The following is a 24,897-nucleotide window of genomic DNA, read 5'->3' as shown; positions in this document are numbered from 1 at the left end:
ACGGAGGACCCTACCAGGGCATTTGAAGACTTCAGGAGTGAGAAACACATCGAGAAGGAAGTCAGGGAACTCGAGGAATTCATTGAGGAAGCATACAGGAGGAGGGTGGAAGAGAACGAACTCCAGATGAGAGATGATGCAACACCAACATGGAAGGGGGAGCAAGAAGCAAATGACCTCAAAGAAGACACCCACAGAAGAATACCACAAGAGGGGGAAGAATTGGCTAGTCGATGCCCAGAAGAAGAGAGAGCTAAGCACACCGAGGACATTGACCTGAGACCAATAAGAAAATTGAAGAAGGGAAAGTCAGCGATCCTGGTGGGAGACTCGATATTGAGGCATGTGGACAGCCACATAGCAGGAGGAAGAGAGGATCGACTGGTGACCTGCCTCCCAGGAGCAAGAACCAAGGACATCGTGGACAAAATTGGGAAGGTCCTGGAAGGAGCGGAGACGGAAGAGACCGCAGTAATGATCCACATCGGGACGAATGATGTCAGCAGGAGAGACTACAGAAGAGGCACGCTGATAGAACAGTTCAAGATTCTAGGAAGGAAACTGAAGATGAGGACCCAGAAGATAGCATTCTCAGAGATCCTACCGGTACCAAGGGCAGATGTGAAAAGGCAGGAAGAACTACAATCAATAAATGCATGGATGAGGAGATGGTGTGAGGAAGAAGGGTTCCACTTCGTGAGGAACTGGACAACGTTCTGGGGCAAGAGCAAGCTCTACAGGAGAGATGGACTGCACCTGAGCGTGGCGGGAACAAGACTTCTAGCAAACAACGTCAAGAGAGGAATAGAACAGTCTTTAAACTAAGAGGAAGGGGAAAGCCGACAGTCGACCTAGAGTCGACGATTCGGAAGACGGTATCCCATGAAGATACTAAGGGGAAAAAAGGCTGGGAAGAAACAAGGGACAAATTACAGGAGTCGACTAACCCAGAAGTGGAGGTTAGAAAGATTGTAGCAAAAGAGAAGACACCAAAGACCGAAGCACAGGGAAAGGAAATGAGAAGGACGAAATGCCAGGATCTAAATTGCATATATGCTAATGCAAGGAGCCTAAGAAACAAAATGGAGGAACTAGAAGCCATGACCAATGCAGAGGACATAGACATCATTGGAATCTCTGAAACGTGGTGGAATGAGGAAAACAGATGGGATACTGCACTGCCGGGATACAAGCTCTATCGCCAGGACAGGTCAGGACAGAAAGGAGGAGGAATAGCCCTATACGTAAAAGAAAGCATACAATCGACAAGAATGGACACAGCGGAGACGACCAACAAACTGGAATCGCTATGGGTTAAAATACCGGGTAGGAAAGGGCATGAAATAAAGATGGGCTTATACTATCGTCCACCCGGGCAAACCAGAGATATTGATAAAGAAATGGATGCCGAGATGAAGCGAGAATGCAAAAGAGGTTACACGGTTGTTATGGGAGACTTCAACTACCCCGGGATAGACTGGAGTCTTGGAAGCTCAAGATGCGCCAGGGAGACAGAATTCCTGGAGGCTATACAAGATTGCTTCATGGAGCAGCTTGTTAGAGAACCGACGAGAGGAAATGCAACTTTGGATCTAATCCTAAATGGGCTAATGGGACCTGCAAAGGAAGTGGAAGTAGTTGGGAAATAGCGATCATAATATGATCAAGTTCAAGGTTGAAGTAGGAATACCGAACGGAAAGAGAACCATAGCGACAACTTTCAACTTCAGGAAAGGAAACTATGAAGCAATGAGGGAAATGGTAAGGAAGAAAATTAGGAACACTTCCAAGAAATGGCAAACGGTAGAACATGCCTGGTCTTTTTTCAAGGACACGGTGAGCGAGGCGCAAAATCTGTACATCCCCAGATTCAGAAAGGGGTGCAAAAAGAGTCGAACAAAAGACCCGGTATGGATGACTAAAATAGTGAAGGAAGCGATAGCCAATAAGAAAAATTCATTCAGGAAATGGAAGAAGGACAAAACTGAGGAGAACTGGAAAGAGCATAGGAAGTATCAAAAAGAATGTCACAGTGTGGTTCGAAAAGCCAAAAGAGAGTACGAAGAGAGGCTAGCCAGGGAGGCACAAAATTTCAAACCGTTCTTCAGATATGTTAAAGGGAAACAGCCAGCTAGGGAGGAGGTGGGACCGCTGGACGAAGGAGACAGGAAGGGAGCGGTGAAGGAGGAGAAAGAAGTCGCGGAAAGACTTAACATGTTCTTTTCGTCTGTATTTACAAACGAAGACACAACCAACATACCGGAACCTGAGCAAATCTTCAATGGAAATCAAGCAGAAAAATTAACATCCATGGAAGTGAGCCTTGATGATGTACACAGGCAGATAGAAAAACTTAAAACTGACAAATCCCCTGGTCCGGATGGAATCCATCCAAGGGTTTTGAAAGAATTAAAGGAGGAGATAGCTGAACTACTGCAGCAAATTTGCAACCTATCCTTGAAAACAGGCATGATCCCGGAGGATTGGAAGATAGCCAACGTCACGCCCATCTTTAAAAAGGGATCAAGAGGTGACCTGGGAAACTACAGACCGGTGAGTCTGACCTCGGTTCCGGGGAAAATGGCGGAAGCACTGATAAAAGAAAACATCGATGAACATTTGGATAGAAACTAACTTCTGAAAACAAGCCAACATGGTTTCTGCAGGGGGAGATCGTGCCTAACTAACTTATTGCACTTCTTCGAAGGAATTAACAAAAGGATGGACAGGGGAGACCCCATAGACATCATATACCTTGATTTCCAAAAAGCCTTTGACAAGGTGCCTCACGAACGTCTACTCCGGAAACTGAAGAATCATGGGGTGGATGGAGACGTACATAGATGGATCAGAAACTGGTTGGCAGGTAGGAAACAGAGGGTAGGAGTGAAGGGCCACTACTCGGACTGGATGAGGGTCACGAGTGGTGTTCCGCAGGGCTCGGTGCTCGGGCCGCTGCTATTTAATATATTCATAAATGATCTAGAAACAGGGACGAAATGTAAGATAATAAAATTTGCGGACGATACAAAAATATTTAGTGGAGCTGGAACTAAAGAGGAATGCGAAGAATTGCAAAGGGACTTGAACAAACTGGGGGAATGGGCGGCAAGATGGCAGATGAAGTTCAACGTTGAGAAATGTAAAGTATTGCATGTGGGAAGCAGAAACCCAAGGTACAACTATACGATGGGAGGGATGTTATTGAATGAGAGTACCCAAGAAAGGGACTTGGGGGTAATGGTGGACATGACAATGAAGCCGACGGCACAGTGCGCAGCAGCCGCTAAGAAAGCAAATAGAATGCTAGGTATAATCAAGAAGGGTATTACAACCAGGACAAAAGAAGTTATCCTGCCGTTGTATCGGGCGATGGTGCGCCCGCATCTGGAATACTGCGTCCAATATTGGTCGCCGTACCTTAAGAAGGATATGGCGTTACTCGAGAGGGTTCAGAGGAGAGCGACACGTCTGATAAAAGGGATGGAAAACCTTTCATACGCTGAGAGATTGGAGAAACTGGGTCTCTTTTCCCTGGAGAAGAGGAGACTTAGAGGGGATATGATAGAGACTTATAAGATCATGAAGGGCATAGAGAGAGTAGAGAGGGACAGATTCTTCAAACTTTCTAAAAATAAAAGAACAAGAGGGCACTCGGAAAAGTTGAAAGGGGACAGATTCAAAACGAATGCTAGGAAGTTCTTCTTTACCCAACGAGTGGTGGACTACTGGAATGCGCTTCCAGAGGGCATAATAGGGCAGAGTACAGTACTGGGGTTTAAGAAAGGATTGGACAATTTCCTGCTGGAAAAGGGGATAGAAGGGTATAAATAGAGGATTACTGCACAGGTCCTGGACCTGTTGTGCCGCCGCGTGAGCGGACTTCTGGGCATGATGGACCTCAGGTCTGACCCAGGAGAGGCATTGCTTATGTTCTTATGTTCTTATGTTCACGCGTTTTTAGTGTTAATTTGGGAAACGAGAAAGATCTTAAAATGGTCTGTACACCGAATGAAATATAGATCGAGCCAGCTCAACTTTCACTGGTCAGTAGTGGATGATACTTCATATTTTATGAGCTATATTATTTCTATTGCCTTTCCTGTTTTATTGGAGTTCTTTTCCTTTTATTTTTAAAGTTTGCATTGTAAACCGCTTGGATGGCTCATTTTATAAAGGTATTTAAAAATAACATTATAATCTTGATAATGCATGCATGAACTAGATTAGAAAAAATTATTCTCCCTATGTACCTTTTTTTGTGCCCCTTATGCAATCCTATTGTTTGTAGTGTGATCTGATTAGGTAGTAACAGTTATAAGGGCTTTCTGTAATAATCTGGCTTATTCAGTTTTCTTGATAGTAGAGGGGATATATGTGAAGGGGAGGGGAGACAGGGGTTTTGTTGATCCTTGCTTTGTATTTGTATTTATAAAATGACAATTGTACAGAATATTGTTTCTTTTTATAATTTAATAAAATACATTCAATATAAAATCATAACTGAGGCTTATGCGTATGGGATCAGATGGTTTGCGAGGAACGAGCTCGTGAAAACGGGGTTTTTAAATTTCAGTCCTAGTAGTTTGCCGGTCCACAAAATAATTTTTTTTACCCGCCGGTCCATAGGTGTAAAAAGGTTGGAGAAAACTGAACAACTATCACATCAAAATCAATATTGCCATTGGAGCACTACACTATTTTAAAATAAGAATTTTAATAATGCTGAATGCTTTAATTTTATATCAACACAATACTGGGTGACTAAGCAAATCTATAAATCTTCTCCATTAAGCTTATAAGTTATGGGACTTTATGTACTGTTACTCGTAGATCAATTAAGAGTGGACCAAACAAAATTGCTATATTTGCTAATTGTCCCACAGAGTACTTACTCACTATTGGCAAGCTTTTGGAAGATCGTGACCCTAAATTGGATTAAAGTTATCTGAAAAAATCTAAAATTATTAACCCCTTCCCTCACCTTGCTAAATTCGCAGCTCATAATTCAGCCTAAAATTAGCCTGACAGTAAACACTAGGACCAATCTTGAATAAATGATTTTGTGTAGCCAATATTATTTATACTTGATAGACTACTATTCCGTACCCCAGGCTCTTTCCCTGGCAGTATTCAAATCCAGGCGCAAAGCCCACTTTTTCAAACTGTGTTTCCTTTGAGATTAAGTCATGTCCTTAGTATCAAATTGCCTAAATTATATAAAGATCACAGAATACTAGTTGATACATGGAAAACATTAAAATATGTTAATGATTTAACACCTATTTCAATACTGAAATCAACGTATCAGACCATATGGCTAAACTCCAAGATTAAAATTGGCGGATATAAGGTCATCTGGAAATATTGGATGAAAGCAGGTATACGTGCTTTAGATGATGTTATTTCTAATGGTAAGTTGCTTGACTTTTCACAATTGCAACGCAAATATGATCTTAATAAATCAAAAAATTATAAATGGTTGCAATTGAAGCAAGCCATTCAGGCAGGGTTCCCTGAATGGAAAAATCTCAGTGATAAGTACAGCTTGCCTTTCTTATGTTTTCAGGTGGACTTCCTGGGACACCAGGCCGCCCAGTGGTACAAATTAATATCTGGATTTATGAATAAAAAACCAAAGAATGGTCTTTGAGACATCTGGAGCATTGAGATTAAGCATCAAATTACTGCGTCTCAATGGCCACATATTTGGTCTTGGAGGATGAGATGTACAGTGTCGGCATCTATGAGACAAACTTGGTATTTTCTGTTACATAGAGCATTTTGGACCCCAGTGCGTTTACAAAAATTAGATTTCTCTAAGTCTAATAGATGCTGGCACTGTCATCTTGAAGTTGGTACATTGGATCATTTACTGTTTTTTTGTCCTCTAATACTTAATTATTGGAAATCTATTTGGAGTCAAATTAATAATTTACTTGAGAATCCAGTAGCGCTTTCATATGATACAATACTGTTTGGTACATCAATGAGGAAAAAGAGTCAAATTTCCTCTAAAAACAATAAATTCCTACTTATGACGGGAGTTGCCATTCAACAAATTGGAAAAATTATGATAGATTAAGATATACTTTTTGGAGGAATTCATTGTGCCACATTTTTAAAATGGAGAAAATATTAGCTATTCAGCAAGGACGTTATAAAAATGTATTGATGTTTGGAAGCCATTAACAAATTACTGTAAGGAATGATGATATTTAATAGTTATTTATTCCCCTTTTATTTATTGAAGTATAGGATGGGGGGAGGGAGGGTTTTAATTTTAATTATGTTATATTGGAGGGAGGGAGGAAGGGAAGAACTATATTGTGATTCAATATATGTGTGATTAAAAAGTGATAGAGTGTATATGATTGTATTATAAATCACTTATTGAAAGTTTAAAAATGAATTTAAAAAAAAAAACAACACAACTGTGTTTTGGTCTTAACTCTTGCAGCTTGTAATACACTATTATCTGAGCTTTGAAGTCTTTTGACTTCCTTACATTCAAATGTGGTTCAACTTGTATATGAATATGATGTTTTTCTTTTATTTCTTCAAAGCAGTAGTTTATCTATATGAAGGCCAACATAGCAGCAGGGGAAAACTACTCAGTATTTTATAGCCAATAAGCCTGGTGCCAGTTCCACCACCAGACTACTGAATTGTGCATAATTTTGCATTAACCACCCTGTTACAGAGAATGCACGTAGCAGTTTTACAGAAGTAAAATCACGATGTAAACAGCATCGGTTTCACCTCAGTTAATCATACCTGTGTTCGTAGAATTTCGCTTTTTGACAACTGCATATCACCAGTCAGTTCCTTCACTGCGATACCAAGTGGTTCCAGACGCTTACTGAAGTAATTTGTCATCTCGGCTGCCAAGGCCTTCATAGGAGCTACATAGACAATCTGTACCAAAAGGACATGCCATTGAAAAATGAGCAAAAGCCACAATGTCATTTGTCTCTTGGCAACCAATACAAATCACAATTTATTGTGAAATATGATTCCAGGCACTTACAGTGAAAAATCTTAATAGTGATATATGAAAAGTAGTTACCCTTGTTGGATAAGGGTACAGCTGTTTAGAGGACAATGGATTTTGTTTATATAGCCTCATCATTTTCAAAATTGGTTCTGCATCAGACCTAAATGTATTTTCATAGCTGTTCACATATTTAATAAGATTTTCAGGACACAAACAAGCATTGCTTTAATAGTAATGAACTAAATTGAGTGTCATTCATTGTGTGATTTGCAGAATTATAATACCCTTGAAAACTTCTTGATTTGATATAAAGAAGTATCACTGTATGATACGGTTCATCTTGTGCATTGTAAACAGCTCTTCGGTTCATTACATTCTTACCTTAAACTCATCCTTTTTGATAACACCTTGTTGAATGTGCTGGTGGATTTCATGCAACACTGTTAGCATGGCAATGTTAGTTTTCCCAGCTCCAGTGGGTGCACAGATCAACATGTTTTCATTTGTTTTATAGGCAGTCTCAAACACTATGGACTGGATACGATTCAGCCTCTTCACCCCTCTAAAAACGAGCTGTCCAATCTGCAAATGAAAGTTTCAGTATCAAAGCCAAGCCACAGACATGTTCAATATCTTTCACCAGGTCACAAAAAGGCGATGCTTGTGATAAACTGCAGTCTATGGCTAGATCTGTTTGTTTTAGTAAAACAAATATTAAGGGATACATTTCCAAAGGGTCTAGCTTGGCTACTCTAAAACTCACTAGGTCCAATAGCTAAATCTAGCCCCAGAAAATTGCTGCTCCACAAGTATTTCAAGGGTCAGGGAAGCTAAGGGGCCCTTTTCGTAAAGAATAGTGCACACTAACAGAATTTGCACACACTAAATGCTAAAAAGCCCATTGCATGACTACCATTTAGTGCACATTAATTCTGTTAGTTCAAGTTAAGCTTTAGTACAGCGTTTTTCAACTGGGCCAGCTTACGTTATCTTCGTACTAGTAGTCGGCAGCAGCAAGAAGTAATTCATACAGCCTACTCGCGCCAATCCTAGAGCCGGCAAGGCAATCATCAGAGAGAAGGCTCTGGGATTGGCATAAGCAAGCTGTTTAAATTGGTGCCAGCTGCCGCCAAATGCTACAGACAAGAAAATCTGTGCTAGAACGGAGTAAGTTAAGCCAATTCCAGCGGCACTCCTGGGGAACAGCCACAGCACACCAGTTGAAAAATGCTGCACTAAAACTTAGCACTTGCTTACACAAAAAGCTGCAGTGGGATAAGAATATGGCTTCTTGGTTCTGTGCCCACTGCTCTAGCCATAAAGCTATTCCTCCTTCCACAGAGTACCAAAATGAAAATTTGCAATAAAACATAAGAAAAAAATAACATCTCAAGATAAATAATTCAGCAATAAAACATGAACCTATTCAAAAGAAATTCATAACATAACCAATTGAATTAAATACCGTGAAACCTTACAGTCAAATGCATTGTATTCAGATTCATAAAGAAATTCAGGAATGTGTTTAAGACATGAAGAATAAACTTTTCAATGCCTATGAGGTCACTTAATAGGACATTAACACACAGGCAGTGGAACGCTTTTTTGTTGGGGGGGGCCGCAAGCTCCACCCCAGACCCCACCCCCATAATAGTACTAATTGTAATACCATTTTTACCATTCATTTATCATATATAAACACAATATAATCTTATTAACATAATGGTTAACCACAAAATTAAACTATGCAAAGCATAATGTATGTTGCTCAACATTCATTCCTACCAGAACACAGATAACCCCTATGCAAATACAAGACTAGAAACTAAAAGGATTAATATATACAAACAAAACCCTAAGATTCAAGACTCTGCATGCAGTATAACCCCCAGAGAAATAGAAACAAATGCATTTCTTTCTCAACAGTACAAAATATAGACAGCAGATTTCATTTCTCAAAAATGACACAATTCAATCACTAAATTGAAAATAAAATCATTTCCCTACCTTTGTTGCCTGGTGATTTTGGTTTTCAAACCATCTTTCCCCAGTCTCTGGCCGCACTTCCTTCTGTCTATCCTCTTAACTGTGTATCCAGGACCATCTTATCCATTTGCTGTTTTTCTCTCCTTCACTTTCTGCCATACATCCGTCTTTAACATTAACTTTTAACATTCAACTTTCTTCCATTTTTCTTCTTTCTTCTCAAAATCTACTTTTCCATGCCTTCCCTTCCCATCTATCGATGTGTACCATCTCATCCATCTTTCTTCTCCCCTACTCCCATCTATCCATAAGAAGCATTTTTTTTATCTCTTCCCTGTCGCATCCATTGCTGTCAACCATCTCCTCCCTCTGTCTCCCCTTCCTCTCCATCCCTATACACCATCTCATCCCTCTCCCATAGTCAGACACCTCTGTATATCCCCTTCCCCTCTTATGATCTGGCATCTTTCTCCTCTCCTTCCCATAGCCTGGAATCTCTCTCCTCTTCCATGGTCTATCATCTCTCTCCTTCCCTCCCTCTTTCCGAGGTCTAACATCTCTCTCCTCTCCTTTCTGTGCTCTGGCATCTCTCTCTCCCCTCCTTCCCTTCCATTCTGTGGTCTTGAATCTCTCTATCCCTCTCCTTCCCATTCCAGTGGTCTGATATCTCTCCATCCCTCCTCTCCACCACTATCATGTCCAACAATTCTCCCTCCTTCTTCCTTTCCCCATATACATCATCTCTCTTTCCCTCTCACGCCACACACCTATGTCCAACAATTCTCATTTTCCTTCCATGGCAGCATTTCTTTCTCTCCCTTCCCACTACTTCACCTGTGTGGCATCTCTCTTTTCCTCCTTTCCTAACCCCCCTCCCCCCGAGCATTTGTCCTTCCCAACCCTCTGCCTGTATGTGCAGTATCTGTCTTCCCAAAGACATCGCAACATTTAAAAATCATTTAAAATCTTATTTATTTATTGATGCTTTTAATATCTGAAATTTTTACAAGCTTCAGAGATGCTTTTAACTGTGCTTTGGATTTTAGCCCCTTACCTCTTGTTTTTTCCTTTTCCTACCAAATATAAGATTGTAAACTTTAACTCTTCCCTACCACCTCATGTCCGTATTTTACGTAATTATATTGTTAAATGATAGTTTATCTGTATTACTTTCTATATGGATTTTGTACATCGCCTAGCAATTTTAATAGGCGATTCATCAAATGAATAAATAAACTTGAAACTTGATGCATGGCCCCATTAAGAATAGCGTGTGGTTGTGCATGAGGGAACTTGGTAGGGACAGTTGGCCCTTTTGTCAGCTGGGAGCAGAGGTAAGCAGCAAGAATTGAGTTGCATTCAAATTCAACAAGTTCTGAGTTGCATTCAAATTCAATTTAAGAACAACTTTTAAAAAGTAACGCCTTCTTAACCTGGGGATTGCCTATATATAATTATTATAAATGAAAAAGGAAAGACTTTGTTTCTGTGTCCATTTAACAAATTAGAACAAAGCAAAACCGAGGTACTGAGACCACTGCAAGAAATGCTCAGTACTTTACACTTAGCTCTGAGCTTCTGGGAGAACGATTAGTCCTAGCTCTGTCAGATGACATCACCCACCTGTGTGCCTGATCAATCTTCTTCAATGAAGGAAAAGATCTGAATCAGCCACATAGCAGTAGTTCCTCTTAGGAGATAACTGTTTGTTTTTCCCCTCAGCAATTTATAAATCTTTTCAAAACATGTCCCGTCAGCTATTTCATTAAGTTTTCATCTACCATTTCATTTTAGGGATCCAAGTTCTCATATTCAGGGCTATATTTTACTTTTCTTAAACTAAACATGGGTAACAAGTAACTCATTTTTCATGTTGGTTGCTAAAATATGCATATTCTGTATTCTTTGTCTTCTGGGTTCTTGAAAATCAGCTTTATTTGCATTGATCAAGCAGTTATTATAAGGTGTTAATAGGCTTTCTTCAGAAGTGCTGTTTATAGTAGAAGTGTTATGGTTCAATCAATTGCATTATGAAGGCTTCCCAGCACTTTTGGTATCCAGTTTGCATGCTTGATGATTAATTTTGATTAGTCTAAACACTTTTGGTATGCTAGTGATGGAAAATAAACATTTTGTTTCCTTTGTTCTTAGTTATAGTGAACAGGAGTGGAAAGATAACATTCTTTGAAGTAAACTTGAGCTGTGTGCAGTCATCTGATACAACATGACAGAAAACAAAAAATCACAATGGATCAAGTTTATGCTTATTAAAATCTTGATATACCACCATTTCTTTTTTTTAAAAATTGTACACAGTACTCCAGATGAGGCCTCACCATGGTTCTGTACAATAGCATTATGACGTCGGGCTTCCGACTAACAAAGCTTCTCCGGATACAACCCAGCATTTGCCTAGCCTTGGATGAAGCCTTCTCCACTTGATTGGTAGTTTTCATGTCTTCACTAAAGATCATTCCCAAATCTCGTTCTGCTGCAGTCCTAGCCAAGGTTTCTCCATTCAATGTGTACTTTCTGCACGGATTATTGTTGCCAAGGTGCATGACCTTGCATTTTTTAGCGTTGAAGTTGAAGCTGCCAGTTCGAGGACCAATGTTCCAATGAAAGCAGGTCCTGCGTCATACTGTCGGACAAATTGCTGTTACTTACAATGTTACATAGTTTGGCATCAATGGCGAATAATGTTATTTTACCTTGAAGCCCCTGAGTCATGTCTCCTACGAATATGTTGAAAAGGATCGGGCCCAAGACCGAGCCCTGCAGCACACCACTGGTCACCTCTGACGTTTTAGAGGGGTACCATTAACCACCACCCTCTGAAGTCTACCACTCAGCCAATCGTTGACCCATGCAGTTAGTGTTGTCACCTAATCCCATCAATTTCATCTTACTCAATAACCTGCGGTAGGGGACGCTATCAAAAGCTTTACTGAAGTCCAAGTAAACGACGTCCATGGCACACTAAAATTCTTCTCCAGCACCAAAACTCAAATGAGTCAATCTTCTTTCTGTCTTGTTAATACATAATGGTAACCACAAAATTAAAAAAAAAACACAAAGCACACTGTACACAGAGAACGTAAGAATTGCCGCTGCTGGGACAGACCAGTGGTCCATTGTGCCCAGCAGTCCATTCCTGCCGCGGCCCTTAGGTCAAAGACTAGTGCCCTAATTGAGTCTAGCCTTACCTGCGTACATTCTGGTTCAGCATAACTTGTCTAGCTTTGCCTTGAATCCCTGGAGAGTGTTTTCCTCTATAACAGCCTCTGGAAGAGCATTCCAGATTTCTACCACTCTCTGGGTGAAGAAGAACTTCCTTACGTTTGTACGAAATCTATCCCTTTTTAACTTCAGAGATTGCCCTCTCGTTCTCTCTACCTTGGAGAGGGTAAAAAGCCTGTCTTTATCTACAAGTCTATTCCCTTCATTATCTTGAATGTTTCGATCATGTCCTTTCTCAGTCTCCTCTTTTCAAGGGAGAAGGGCCCAGTTTCTCTAATCTCTCACTGTATGGCAACTATCATTTATATTTGAGGTTTTTTTCAAAGACGTCAAGGCAGATGACTTTAAAATATGCAATGTCACAACTACAGAAAAATAGACAGCAGATATAAATTCTGAAATCTGACATTTTGATCACTAAATTGAAAATAAAATCATTTTTCCTATCTTTGTTGTCTGGTGATTTCATGAGTCTCTGGTTGCACTTCTTTCTGACTGTGCATCCAATATTTCTCTCTTTATGTCTTTCTGCACTCAGACCCAACAATTGTCCCTTTCTATTCCCTCCCTCCTTCCTTCCTATGGCCCAAGTTAGTACCCCTCCCTCCCTCCTTTGTCCCAAGTTAGTGCCCCCTTCCTCCCTCCTTTCTTCCTTCCTATCTATGTTCCAAGTTAGTGAACCTTCCTCTCTCAAAACTGCGCCGAAGCCTGCCTCCATGTTGACCCGCCGCTGATTTCTCCTCCCCTCTGCCTGCCACTGCTGTTCACTGCCCACCCACTGCATTTAATTACCCCCTCCCCCCACTGCTGCCACAACTCCAAAAGGGCCAGGCACGTGCAGCAATTGCACGCCGCAGGCCCATAAGCCTTCCCCCAACGTCAATTCTGACATCGGAGAGAAGGTCTGGGCCAGTCAATCGTTGCTTGGCTGGCCCAGACATTCTCTCCAACGTCAGAATTGATGTTACATAGAAACACAGAAGATGACGGCAGATAAGGGCCATAGCCCTTCAGGTCTGCCCACTCTACTGACCCATCCCCAAGTCTACTATCCTAGGGATCCCACTCCTGGTGACAGGTTCCCTTGGCTTAACCCTCTAAGGGATCCCACAAGGGCATCCCATTTGCTCTTAAATTATTGCACGCTGTTTGCCTCGATCACCTGCACCGGGAGCTCGTTCCAAGGATCAACCACTCTCTTGGTGAAGAAATATTTCCTGGTGTTGCCATGAAATTTCCCGCCCCTGAGTTTGAGCGGATGCCCTCTTGTGGCTGAGGGTCCTTTGAGAAAGAGAGAGGGTCCTTTGAGAAAGAGAATCTCTTCTTCCATCTCGATACGGCCGGTAATATACTTAAACGTCTTGATTATGTCTCCTCTCTCCCTACGTTCCTCGAGTGAGTATAGCCGCAAATTTTTCAGCCTTTCCTCATACGATAGATCCTTGAGCCCCGAGACCATCCTGGTGGCCATCCGTTGCACCGACTCTACTCTCAGCACATCTTTTCAGTATTGTGGCCTCCAGAATTGCACACAGTATTCCAAATGAGACCTCACCATGGTTCTGTATAATGGCATTATGACTTCGCGCTTCCGGCCGACGAAACTCCTGCGGATGCAACCTAACAACTGTCTTGCCTTAGATGAAGCCTTCTCCACATGATCAGCAGTTTTCATGTCTGCGCTGATGATCACTCCCAAGTCTCGTTCTGTTGAAGTTCTAGCTAAGGTCTCACCATTCAAGGTGTAAGTTCTGCACGGATTTCTGCTGCCGAGGTGCATGATCTTGCATTTCTTAGCGTTGAAGCCCAGCTGCCAGGTCGAGGACCAAAGCTCCAACAAATGTAGGTCCTGTGTCATACTATCAGGTGAATTGCCATCTCTCACTATATTGCATAGTTTGGAGGCGTCAGCGAATAACGTTACCTTACCTTGAAGCCCCTGAGTTAGGTCACCTATGAATATGTTGAAAAGAAGCAGGCCCAAGACTGAGCCCTGCGGTACTCCACTGGTCACCTCCGATGTTTTAGAGAGGGTACCGTTAACTACCACCCTCTGTTGGGGTGGGGGGAAGGCTTATGGGCCAGTGGTGTGCAATCGCTGCACACGCCTAGCCCTGTTGGAGTTGCGGCAGCAATGGAGGGTAATTAAATGCAGCGGCAGTGGATGGCGATCAGCGGCGGCAGGGGACAGGGGCGGGCGGCCCATGTACCCCCACTAGGCGGTCCGCGTACTGCAGGTTGAGAAACTCTCTTGTAGCAGACTGAAACCGCGAGTTTCCCTATTAAACCTGCCAATCATCTTCTTGCACTGCTCCACTTCTCCTCCCAGAGGGCTGTGTTGAAGTCCCTCAGTTTGTCCCAAAGCAATGGAGGTAACTAACAAATACAAAAAGGAGGGGCACAGGAAGACTCCCCACAAGATACTTAACTCTGCTCTGTAAGTAACATGCATAAACCAAATGATATAAACATTTAAATGCACAACAAGGTGGAATAACATTAACCACCTACTTGAGTGTAACCTGCACTAACAGTTAAGGAGTTTCATAACAATTCTGGATAGGTTCTTAGACTTCAAAAGCCTCAGCATTCTCTGACCCTGTTGAAGGGGAATTTAAACAGGGAATTTAAAAGGGGAATTTAAACAGCTGTTAATACATACTTGTCTGAGGCTGACAGTGCAGTCTATTACAGTACTCTTCAAAAACAGGAAGGCGATAGTAACATCTGAGGGGCAGACTTCAGGATCTCTGCTCCCATTTATAGAAAGATTATCATCAAGGTAAGAGCCTAATTCTTTCTTTCCAATGCAACGGCAGCAGAGATTCTGAACTAATGGAACGTACCTAAGCAGTCCCTAGAGTCCGGCGCGGGACAGATGAGCCTGCTGCCAGCACTGAGGACCCAAAAGCTGTGTCCAGGTGAAAGTATAGAGGGTATACTATGTCAAATAACAAAACAAGAAAGCAGTAATTCCACAACCAAATATCAAATACACAAAAAAAAGTTGAATGAAACAAAATTTAACTTTGTCAATTCAATTGCACTGATAAATCATAAATGGAAGAAGGCAAAACCTCAGACCGTATTGCTACGTCTCATAACAGCCAAGGGCTATTGACAAATGCAATGGAAGGTTGAAACTACTTTCAGCAAAAAGGAAGGAACCGTCTATATCAAGACTCTGGCCTCTGAAAACCGGAGAAACAGCTCTCAACAGGACAAAGCTTGCAGCTCTGAAATCCTTTTTGCTGAGCGGATAGCCACCAAAAAGACCATCTCCTTTTGAGGACCGAATCTAACCTGCTGTCCAGCCAATCCTTTAGAACCACTCTTCTCTCACTAGGGAGCGATGTACGCATGATGACCGCATGTGCCACCAACAAATCCAATTTGGGTGTGACAAACATCTGTTGAAAGTCAGTTGCCATAGGGTACATTTGGGCCATAGTCATGGCTACCCTCAGAGGGCCCTCCAGGGATTCCCAATGCTCTGTTATGAGCGCTATATCTGGATGCGAGGGAAAGCATGTGATCTGCATTTTAGAACCACTCATTACATAAGTCAGTGCAGCTGTGAACTGTGGCAGTTCCAGTTTCAATTCCTGCAAAGCTTCTGTGACAATATCCAACAGACCCACTGACTTAAAAAGCCTGCACACAATCGGGTCATCACCCTGCCCTAGTGCCACCATGGCCTGCTGACCCGTCAGCATCCACCTGAGCTTTAGAACTCCCCAAAACAGGAGGTTCGCTCTGGGAGAGAAGAGACAGAATCTCAGCTCCAAAGATAGCAGGCCTTTTCAGACTAGCTTTCCAGATAAGAACATAAGAATTGCTATAATGGGTCAGACTGAAGGTTCATCAAGCCCAGTATCCTGTTTTCAACAGTGGCCAAACCAGGTCCAAAGTACCTAGCTAGATCCCAAGTAGTAAAACAGATTTTATGCTGCTTATCCTAAGAATAAGCAGTGGATTTCCCCAAACCATCTAAATAATTGCCAGTGGAATTCTTTTTTAGGAAATTATCCAAACCTTTTTAAACCCACTGACACCTGCTTAGCAGAACTTGTGTTCCTGTCTCCCCTCCCCCCAAGCAGACTGATTTTTATAGTTCAAATACGCATCATACATAAAGCTTACAAAATCAGGTAGAAAAGACCTAAACAGAAGGCCAGATGAGCCCTTTGTGTGCTCATTTGAGGATCCAGCATCCTCTGTGCAGCACTGTTTCACCATAGACATAGATTTGGCTTTTGCCGTTTCTGGAAAAGGCCTAGACCCTCCAGTGTGGTCCATCTGTAGTCTTGGGACTCTCAAGGGATCTGAGGAGGTGAAGCCTGAGGCACTCACCTCTCCCTCACGCACTATGTGGCATGTGGAACATGAACGCTCTTTGGCTGGCCATCCAGCACAAATCTGATATGAAACCAGTGTATCAGAACATGAGGAGTACATCTGTGGTGGATTATTAAAATTGGAGGGATATTAAGGCAGATAGAGGCTTTTTAAAACAAATCTGGAAATCCAAGATGGCCACTGCAAGAGTGATTTTGGCACTAAAAACAGCCCGTGGAGACCCCAAATCTGGCTTCAGGAACCCTCAAAACTGCAATTCTCTGACAACACCCCCCCCTCCCCCAAAAAAAAAAAAATAAAAAAAAAATTTAAATAAATAAATAAATACAATTTCCCCTATAGGCTGCAAAAACCAGTACTCACATGTGCCTGCTGTGCTGGGAACTGCTTTCTCTGCTTAAGCTGCAGTGCAATTATGAAGAAGAGAAGACATTCTGTCTCAGGCAAGCAAGGATTCCAGCTGCTTCTTCGGGCTGCCAGCCAGACCTTAAGAAGGTGGGATGAAACGCCAACCTCCACTAATCCACTTGCTTAACCATGAGGAGGGAGAAATACAGCCAGCCCAACTCTGGACCAACCTGGGGCTCCCACAGCCTGCACTCAAGATCCAGAGTCTCGGGCAAGCCACGCTCCCAGGGGAACAGTCCCTGAGCCTTCTTTACCGGTAAAGTAGGCTGGCTAGGTACTCTTAAAGACACCTGCTAGCAACAGACTTCTGACAGTCTTCTCATAGTCAGAGCTGTCCCAGAAACACTGGGAACCTCTGCAGCACCAATTTGGGAAGAAAGTACCCCCAAAACTCCCAATAGAGTAAATCAGAAGAAAACTTCTCCACTCGCTTGCAGAAGTGAAAACTGCCCTCTGGGAGATGTGGAGCCATGCAAGAAGACACCTGGCAGTTTCTGCAAGGAATCTTGCGGTTTTGAGGTGACTACCCATTAGTTCAAGATCTCTGTTCCTGTTGCACTGGAAATCACTTTTATTTTTCCTGTTTCCTAGACTGAATGTCAGTGCCTGAGAATCCTTACAATCTATGCTTTCTTAGATCAACTGCCCCAAGTGAACTTCTCCTTCCAATCATTAGAGTCCTGGCAAGTGCTTGCTTCATTGCCCTCAGTGACAGGTTCTATGTCCTAGGTTCAAGCACTGACCCTATTGGTCCCTTTCCTTGCCCTCTAGCCTTATAGATTGTCTTCCTGTCCCTCCTCCATGCAATGGCACAAGTCTCCATACTAGTGCTGTCCGATTCACGATTCGAATCGGTTCACCGATTCACTTCGGGTGAATCGATTCGAATCGGTTCAAAACAACAAAAAAACGGCTTCCCGATTCGCCTGACCCTCCCTGTCGCCCCCTAAAGCAGGAGCGGCAGATGCCGTGCCTGCTTTAGAAGGCGAGGGGGGAGGGTCAGTCAGGAAGTGCTGCTGTCGGCTTCCCTCCCCCCGGCGTCCGGCTTCCAGCTCCCACCCCCTCGGCCTTCCGCTCCCCCCCGGCCTACCCGCACTGTTTACCTTCCCGCCGGAATAGCCTGAAAGCAAGATTGCAGTGTTAGCAATCTTAGTACCGCTTCGGAGCTGGTTCCTCCATCACGGTCCCGCCCCTTCTCTGATGTCAGAGAAGGGGTGGGACCGCAACGGAGGAACCAGCTCCGAAGCGATACTAAGATCGCTAACACTGCAATCTTGCTTGTAGGCTGTTCCAACTGGAAGGTAAACAGTGCGGGGAGACCAGGGGGGAAACAGAAGGCCAGGGGGGTGGAAGCTGGACGCCGGGGGGGGAGTGAGCAGTTCTTCGGGGTGGGACGGCAGGCAGGCCTTCAAAGGGGGGTGGACAAGCCTTCAGGGGTGGGATAGGCTTTCAAGGAGGGACAAGCCTTCAAGGAGGGAGGCATGCCTTCAAAGGGGGACAGGTCTTCAAGGAGGGGGGGCAGGCAGGCCTTCAGGGGTGGGCTTTCAATGGGGGGATAGGCCTTCAAGGGGGAACAAGCCTTCAAGGGGGGAAGCTGGCCTTCAAAGGGGGGGACAGGCAGGCCTTCAGTGGTGGGATAGGTCTTCAATGGGGGGGACAGGCAGGCCTTCAGGGGTGGGATAGGTCTTCAAGGGGGGGGGACAAACCATCAAGGGGGAGGCAGACCTTCAAAGTGGGACAGGTCTTCAAGGGGGGGATAAGCCTTCAAGGGGGAGGCAGGCCTTCAAAGGGGGACAGACCTTCAGGGGAGGGGGGCCCTGGTATAGAAGTACACGGAGGGAGGGAAGGGGGGTTCAAACAGATGTGCATATGCTGGACTTTGGGGAGGAAGAAATGGGTCTGAAAATAGAGGAGAAGGAGCAAGGGAGAGAGATGATGGACAATGGGATTTAGGGAGGGAAGGAACAGAAAGGGAGAGAAGTTGGACGGAAGGGATGGTGTGGAGGGGGGATAGAGGTACTGGATAGGAGGGTAGTTGGGAAAAGAAAGGAAGAGATGGTGGACCTTGGGGTGGTGGGGAAGGAAGGAGAGATGCTGGATGAAAGGGTAGTTAAGAAAAGGTGGATCTGTGGAGGGAGACGAAAAAAGGAAAGATGCCAGACCTCCTGGGGAGGGAAGAGAAACGGAAGGGGAGGACAGAGATGAAAGATGGATGGTTAGCAGGGAGAAAGAAGAAACAAGGAGACCCTGGCAAGCAAGTTATCAGAAGACAACCAGAGCCTGAAACCAAAATTTGAATAATGACCAGACAACAAAAGGTAGAAAAACTAATTGTATTTTCTGTTTTGTGATTATAATATGTAAGATTTGAAATGTGTATCCTGCCAGAGCTGGTGTTAGACCGCAAACGTGAGCTAGGTTTAACAGAGAGAGGAAAAGTCTTTTTTGTTTGTTTATTTTGTTTACACCACAGCGCCAGTGTGGTTAGGAGAAGGCAAAGGGGGTGAAGAGGCTATAAAATAAATCCAACACCCAATTGGGCAGGAAAATCGAATTGAATCGAAAAACCAATTCAGTAGGCTGAATCGAAACAAAATTTTTTTTCCTGAATCGGGCAGCACTACTCTATACTAAAGTTTCAAGTTTTATTAGTGTATTTGATTAATCGCCTATTAAAATTACTAAGTGATGTACAAAGTCCAATAAAGATTAATAAATGAAACTAACAATTAACAATGTGGTTACATATAATACAAACATGAGTCGGGAGGAAAAAAGGTTAAAAATTACAATCTTTAAATTTTTTCGGTAGAAAAATAAAGGAAAATACAAAAGGTAAGGGGTGTTTAGTCCATAACATTATTAAAAGCATCTCCAGAAAGTATAAAAGTTTCAAATATTAAAAGCATCATTAAATAAATAAGTCTTTAAGAATTTTTTAAATGTTGTGATGTCTTTTTCAATTCTAATGTATTGTGGTAAGGCATTCCACCATTGAGGTCCCGTCACTGTGAACATGTCTGATCTATGTGTTCCAATAATTTTTAGAGAAGGTACTGAAAGCAGATTTTGTCCAGATGAACGAAGTGGACGTTGTGTACTATGTGGGATTAAATATCTAGATATAAATAAAGGTTCATTTGATGCTAGTGTTTTAAAAATGAGTAATATTATTTTGAATGTAATCCTATGACCAACTGGTAGCCAGTGGGCATCTATTAGCAAAGGTGTAACATGGTCATACTTTCTCGCGTTATATATTAATTTGATGGCCGTATTTTGTATTAGTTGTAATCTCCTTTTTTCTTTCTGTGTAATATTGAGAAAAAGTGCATTACAGTAGTCGAGTTTAGATATTACTAAAGAATGTATAAGTATCTTGATTGATGTTAGGCTGAGAAATTTAGCAATTGAGCGAATCAGTCGTAATTTATAGAAACAGTTTTTAACTTTAAGAGAAATGTGTTCATGATAGATCAATTTGTCGTCAATTGTTACTCCGAGGATTTTAACAGAGGAGACTAAGTTAAGTGGGATGTTATTAAGGATAAAAGGATTTGACAGAGTTAAATCTTTTTTCCAAGAAAATAACATTGAGTTTGAATTTGGTCCCTAATGAATGATCCACAAAATGAAAGGGCAGGTTCTTAATCTTTCGTAGCCAAGGTATTTGAGAAAGCTGTACCACAGTAGTTGTGGAAATAAATACAGTAGAGTCTTGGTTAACCGGGACTCTCATACAACCGTTAAAAAAAAAACCCCAAAAAAACTGTGTTAAAAAAAAAAAAAGTCCTCCGAAGCATTAATGACAGCGTCCTGAACTGCAAATCCTCCCTCAAGCCTCAAGTAGCTACGCACCCCTTCCTTCCCACCCCAAAGCACCAACAAGGCAGCAGTCCTGAGCCACAAAGCCCTCCTTCCCCCCTCAAGCCCCGAAGTAGCAGAAGCAGGCAGTGGTCTTGAGCCACAAACTCCCTCGCTCCCTCCCTCTCTTCTTTACCCGAAGTACAGTGGTCAGCAGGAGGTAGAGGCTGCTCGCAGCCAGTCCTGGCAGGGCTTTTTCTCTGACGAGTCACTTCTGACGCATCAGAAGAAAGGCCCTGCCAGAGCTGGCCACGAGACGATTGTTTTGAGGCAGTCTCCTGCTGACCACTGTGCTTTGAATAAGGAAGAGAGAGAGACAGTCCAAATCTCCTTGGATGCAGGATAACTGAGATTTTACTGTAAAATGAACAAACAAACTAATTAATCAATTATGGCTCAGAGCACAGCACTGCTCTGTCTACTCCTACGCTGTTCTTTGTGACCATGCTCCAGGTACATTAGATAGACTGTGAGCCCACCAAGACAGATAGGGAAAATGCTTGGCGTAACTTTATGTAAACCGTTTTGAGTGTGGCTGTAAAATGGCAAAAAGGCAGTATACAAGCCTCCGTCCCTTTCCCTTTTCCCTCACTTAGATAGTGAAATCTCTTCACCAGTCACTTTTTAATCCACTTCTTCAATAAACCCACTCTTTAGACACTCCATATCCAACTCCCTGCAATATTGTCAGCATGACAGCAATTGTGATTATCCAGCTCAAAGACTCTCTTGCCCTGGAAGACGTTTCCAAGTTTTCTTAAAACTTTCTATCCCGCACCAAGGGTCGTATAGCCTTCTGGGCTATGTAGTGCTTGCAGTAAGTTATGGCTTTGCTTATTCTTACAACAAACCATTTAAACTCAAGGAAAATAGACATCCTCATGGATGTTAGGTTGCTGTTTTGACACTTTATTATTATTATTAAGTCAGGAAGGGTCTTATTTTAAGGTGTTTAAAATGTTGCCATTGAATTGTTTTAGGTTCTGGCATTTATATGTATTCAGATTAAAAACATTTGATAATGAAAGGCCCCACATGCATTTGTATTATATTCCTCGTTTGAGATGTTTCATGGTCAACAAGTGGTTTAAAAGTTAACAAATAAAATGAAATAAGGGGAAAATTATGGTACCTAATACTTATAGCATTCTCCCATATTCTTTTTATGAGTGTGCATTTTCCAAACATGGAATGACTAATCTTGGAAGCTACTATGAGAGGCAAAAGGACAAGAAGTACTATAAATAAGAACAAGCTAATTCAGGCAGGAAACTAAGGTAAAAAGAGCAACTCTTAACATCTAGATATGCAACAAAGAAAGTGTTCAAATTAAGAAAGCGTAACCTAATGAGAATGCAGTCAATTAAGCATGTGTGTTTTAATGTTTGATTCAACTGAAAGATAAGTGATCTATCTCGAAAGACAAAGACGCTAATTCACAAAATGAGACACTAGCAACTGCACAAAAGAATCAATTCTCATTCCAATTACTAATTAATAATGTACACTAATCCTAGTGTAACAAACAAGTGCTTCTCACAAACAGTCAACCTCTACTGTGACAACCAGAATTATTTGTGATGTTTAAGTCTTAAAAGAAAAAAAAAAAACCCAACATATTTATCAAGAGTCAAAGTCAGAAATGTTACATCTGATTTGTAAATGGTTTTCTATATTGCCCTTTGTTAAAATGTACTATTGTAAAATATAACAATACAAGTAGGATTTACGATGTTATGACAAATGAAACTCAGAATGCTGCAAAGCCCAATGGAGGGTCAGTGGTGCCAGCAGTTGAATGAGGATAGCATTTCCAAGACAACATTTTCATTCAAAACCAGTGTTCTACCACAGTGAAGAGCAGTATGGGGTCAGCTGTGCAGACATCACAGTGCTGGTAGGGAACTGCAGAATGGTAAAACAAAAATATATAAACCCTTTCTACAGTTCACTGCTTTAACGTGGTTTTTAATCAAAAAATTATTATATCTCCATAAAGGTAGGAATTAATCTTTAACTGGTGCAGTTACCATATTAAGTTAAGCACTGACACTTAAGACAGATATATTCATTGTTGCTGTCTACAGTATATAGGTAACATTACCAAACATGCAAGCAATGCAATAACTAAACCAACTCTGCAGAGGCTTGACAATCAGTAGGACTAAACCAAAAGGATAACATCCATCCTGAACAGATGATTATTAAAGACCAGCTAGTACAATGCCAACTGAAATAGTCCAATATTATCTGTGGAACTATTCAAAAAAAGCAAGTTCTGTTTTGCAGTTTTGACCACCTGGTCTCCATGCTTAATTCCCTTTGGATATTGCCCAGCAGTTATAAAGTAAGTTCATAGAAGGCAGAGAGAGGACATATACATACAAATTTGCTAGCTATTAGCTTAAGAACTGAGCAGGATAATTGGACACAAGCACACGCTTAAGCAGCAGTACCTGTAATTAAGCTGCTAGTTTCGCTCTAGGTGTGTAAAAAGTACATGGAAAATGACACATGATGCAAATTTCATTAAAAAAGTTATCTCTGTTTTATTAATTGCCATAATGATTTATCAAAAGGTTAGTTTGCGTCACCAGAAGATCTTTACAGACGCCAAACGCTGGCATTCTGACAAAGATCTCAACTCGATAATTCATTGCTCCCCAATATGTACCTTTTGTCCTGCATGACATAATTACTTGTCAGCCAATCCATTAAGAGGCTGTCCTTAAATTTGGACAAACAACTTCCTTTTAACATGAAATAAGTATCAGAAATCATATTTTTGTTTACATTCATCTTTGAATATTCATTATTACATATCCAAAGAAACTTTGAATCCAAAACTGCTGAAAAGTTCTTGCCTCTATCAACACCATAGAAAAGAGGAGGGATATTCCCCCCTGCTCTGAAAAACTGGCAGTTTCAAGTTTCACTGACATACAGATCCCTTCCTATGCTAGAGACTAGTACAGCGTCTCTGATTCTAACTTAACTATTTCCAGATTTTCTCATATCTCATTCATAGCATCCATCATTCATTCAGGGCCCCTTTCATCCATAGATCCACACCATATATTTCATTCATATTTAATGCAAGAAAGCTTTTCTTCTATGCCCAGTATACCCAGCTCAAGCCCATCTAGTATCAATTAGACCATGAGGAAAGCTGAAAAAGGCTCAGATGGGATATAGGCCGAACACAAAATGGAGTAAAGCCAAGCAGAAGATACAGAAAGAAAGAGAACAAAATGGAGTCATTACCTCAAGATGGAGTTCTTAATATCTTTCTATGTATCATGTATATCCTGATTTCCTCTATGGTTTGGCTTAATAGCAAAGTACATAAAGAGAATATTATTATGCTTTTCCTTAATATTAATCTATAGTGTGTCTTTCTGGCCTTGGCTATATCCATATTCAGCTTTTATTCACCAACTTTTCGTATGCTTCTATTGGGCATGGCCTTAACTAACACATATGCTTGTATCTAACTAGAGTTACCCAAAACCATACGAAAAGCAGGAGTTTTGTAGAAAAATTCCACAAAATACTCCACAAACACACTTTATTCATTATCCACTCCATAGCTCCCCCTAGAGTGCCACTTCAGAACTCTGAATACAAATTCAGCAAAAATAAAATAATATTTTTCAGGAATCCTCACAACGATGCCCAACAAAATGAGATCATGACTTAGATCTTTTTTTGCTTTACTTTCTTTCTGTGCTTTGGTTAGAACATAAAATAAGAGTTGTCATACTGGAACAAGCTGAAGGTCCAAAAAGCCCAGTATCATAGTTGTATGCAGTATATACATTTTTTAATAAATAAATAAAACAGATTTTATGCTGAACTTTTCTTTTAGGAAATTATCCAAACCTTTTTATAAACCCCATTAAGCTAACTGCTTTCACCACATTCTATGGCAACATATTGCAGAGTTTAAGAACATAAGAATTGCTATATTAGGATAGATTGAAAGTCCATCAAATCCAGTATCTTGTTTCCAACAGTGGCCAACTCAGGTCCCAAGTACCTAG

At 41.7% G+C, this 24,897-nt stretch overlaps 1 protein-coding gene across 4 annotated transcripts in view; it reads right to left on the bottom strand.

Moving 5' to 3' along the window:
• Window positions 1-24,897, bottom strand: part of ASCC3 (activating signal cointegrator 1 complex subunit 3) — a 938,401-nt gene that overhangs the window by 703,660 nt on the left and 209,844 nt on the right. For all 4 annotated transcript variants that reach the window (XM_033936490.1, XM_033936487.1, XM_033936491.1 and 1 more), the window contains exons 9-10: window positions 7,379-7,579; window positions 6,778-6,918 (exon numbers count right to left, since the gene is read on the bottom strand). In XM_033936490.1, coding sequence (XP_033792381.1) covers window positions 6,778-6,918; window positions 7,379-7,579 — 342 coding nt within the window. The remainder of the gene's footprint in view (window positions 1-6,777; window positions 6,919-7,378; window positions 7,580-24,897) is intronic.

Source organism: Geotrypetes seraphini, chromosome 3 (genome assembly GCF_902459505.1).
Source record: "Geotrypetes seraphini chromosome 3, aGeoSer1.1, whole genome shotgun sequence".
Classification (NCBI taxonomy): domain Eukaryota; kingdom Metazoa; phylum Chordata; class Amphibia; order Gymnophiona; family Dermophiidae; genus Geotrypetes; species Geotrypetes seraphini.
This window is presented reverse-complemented; position numbering and strand designations above follow the sequence as displayed.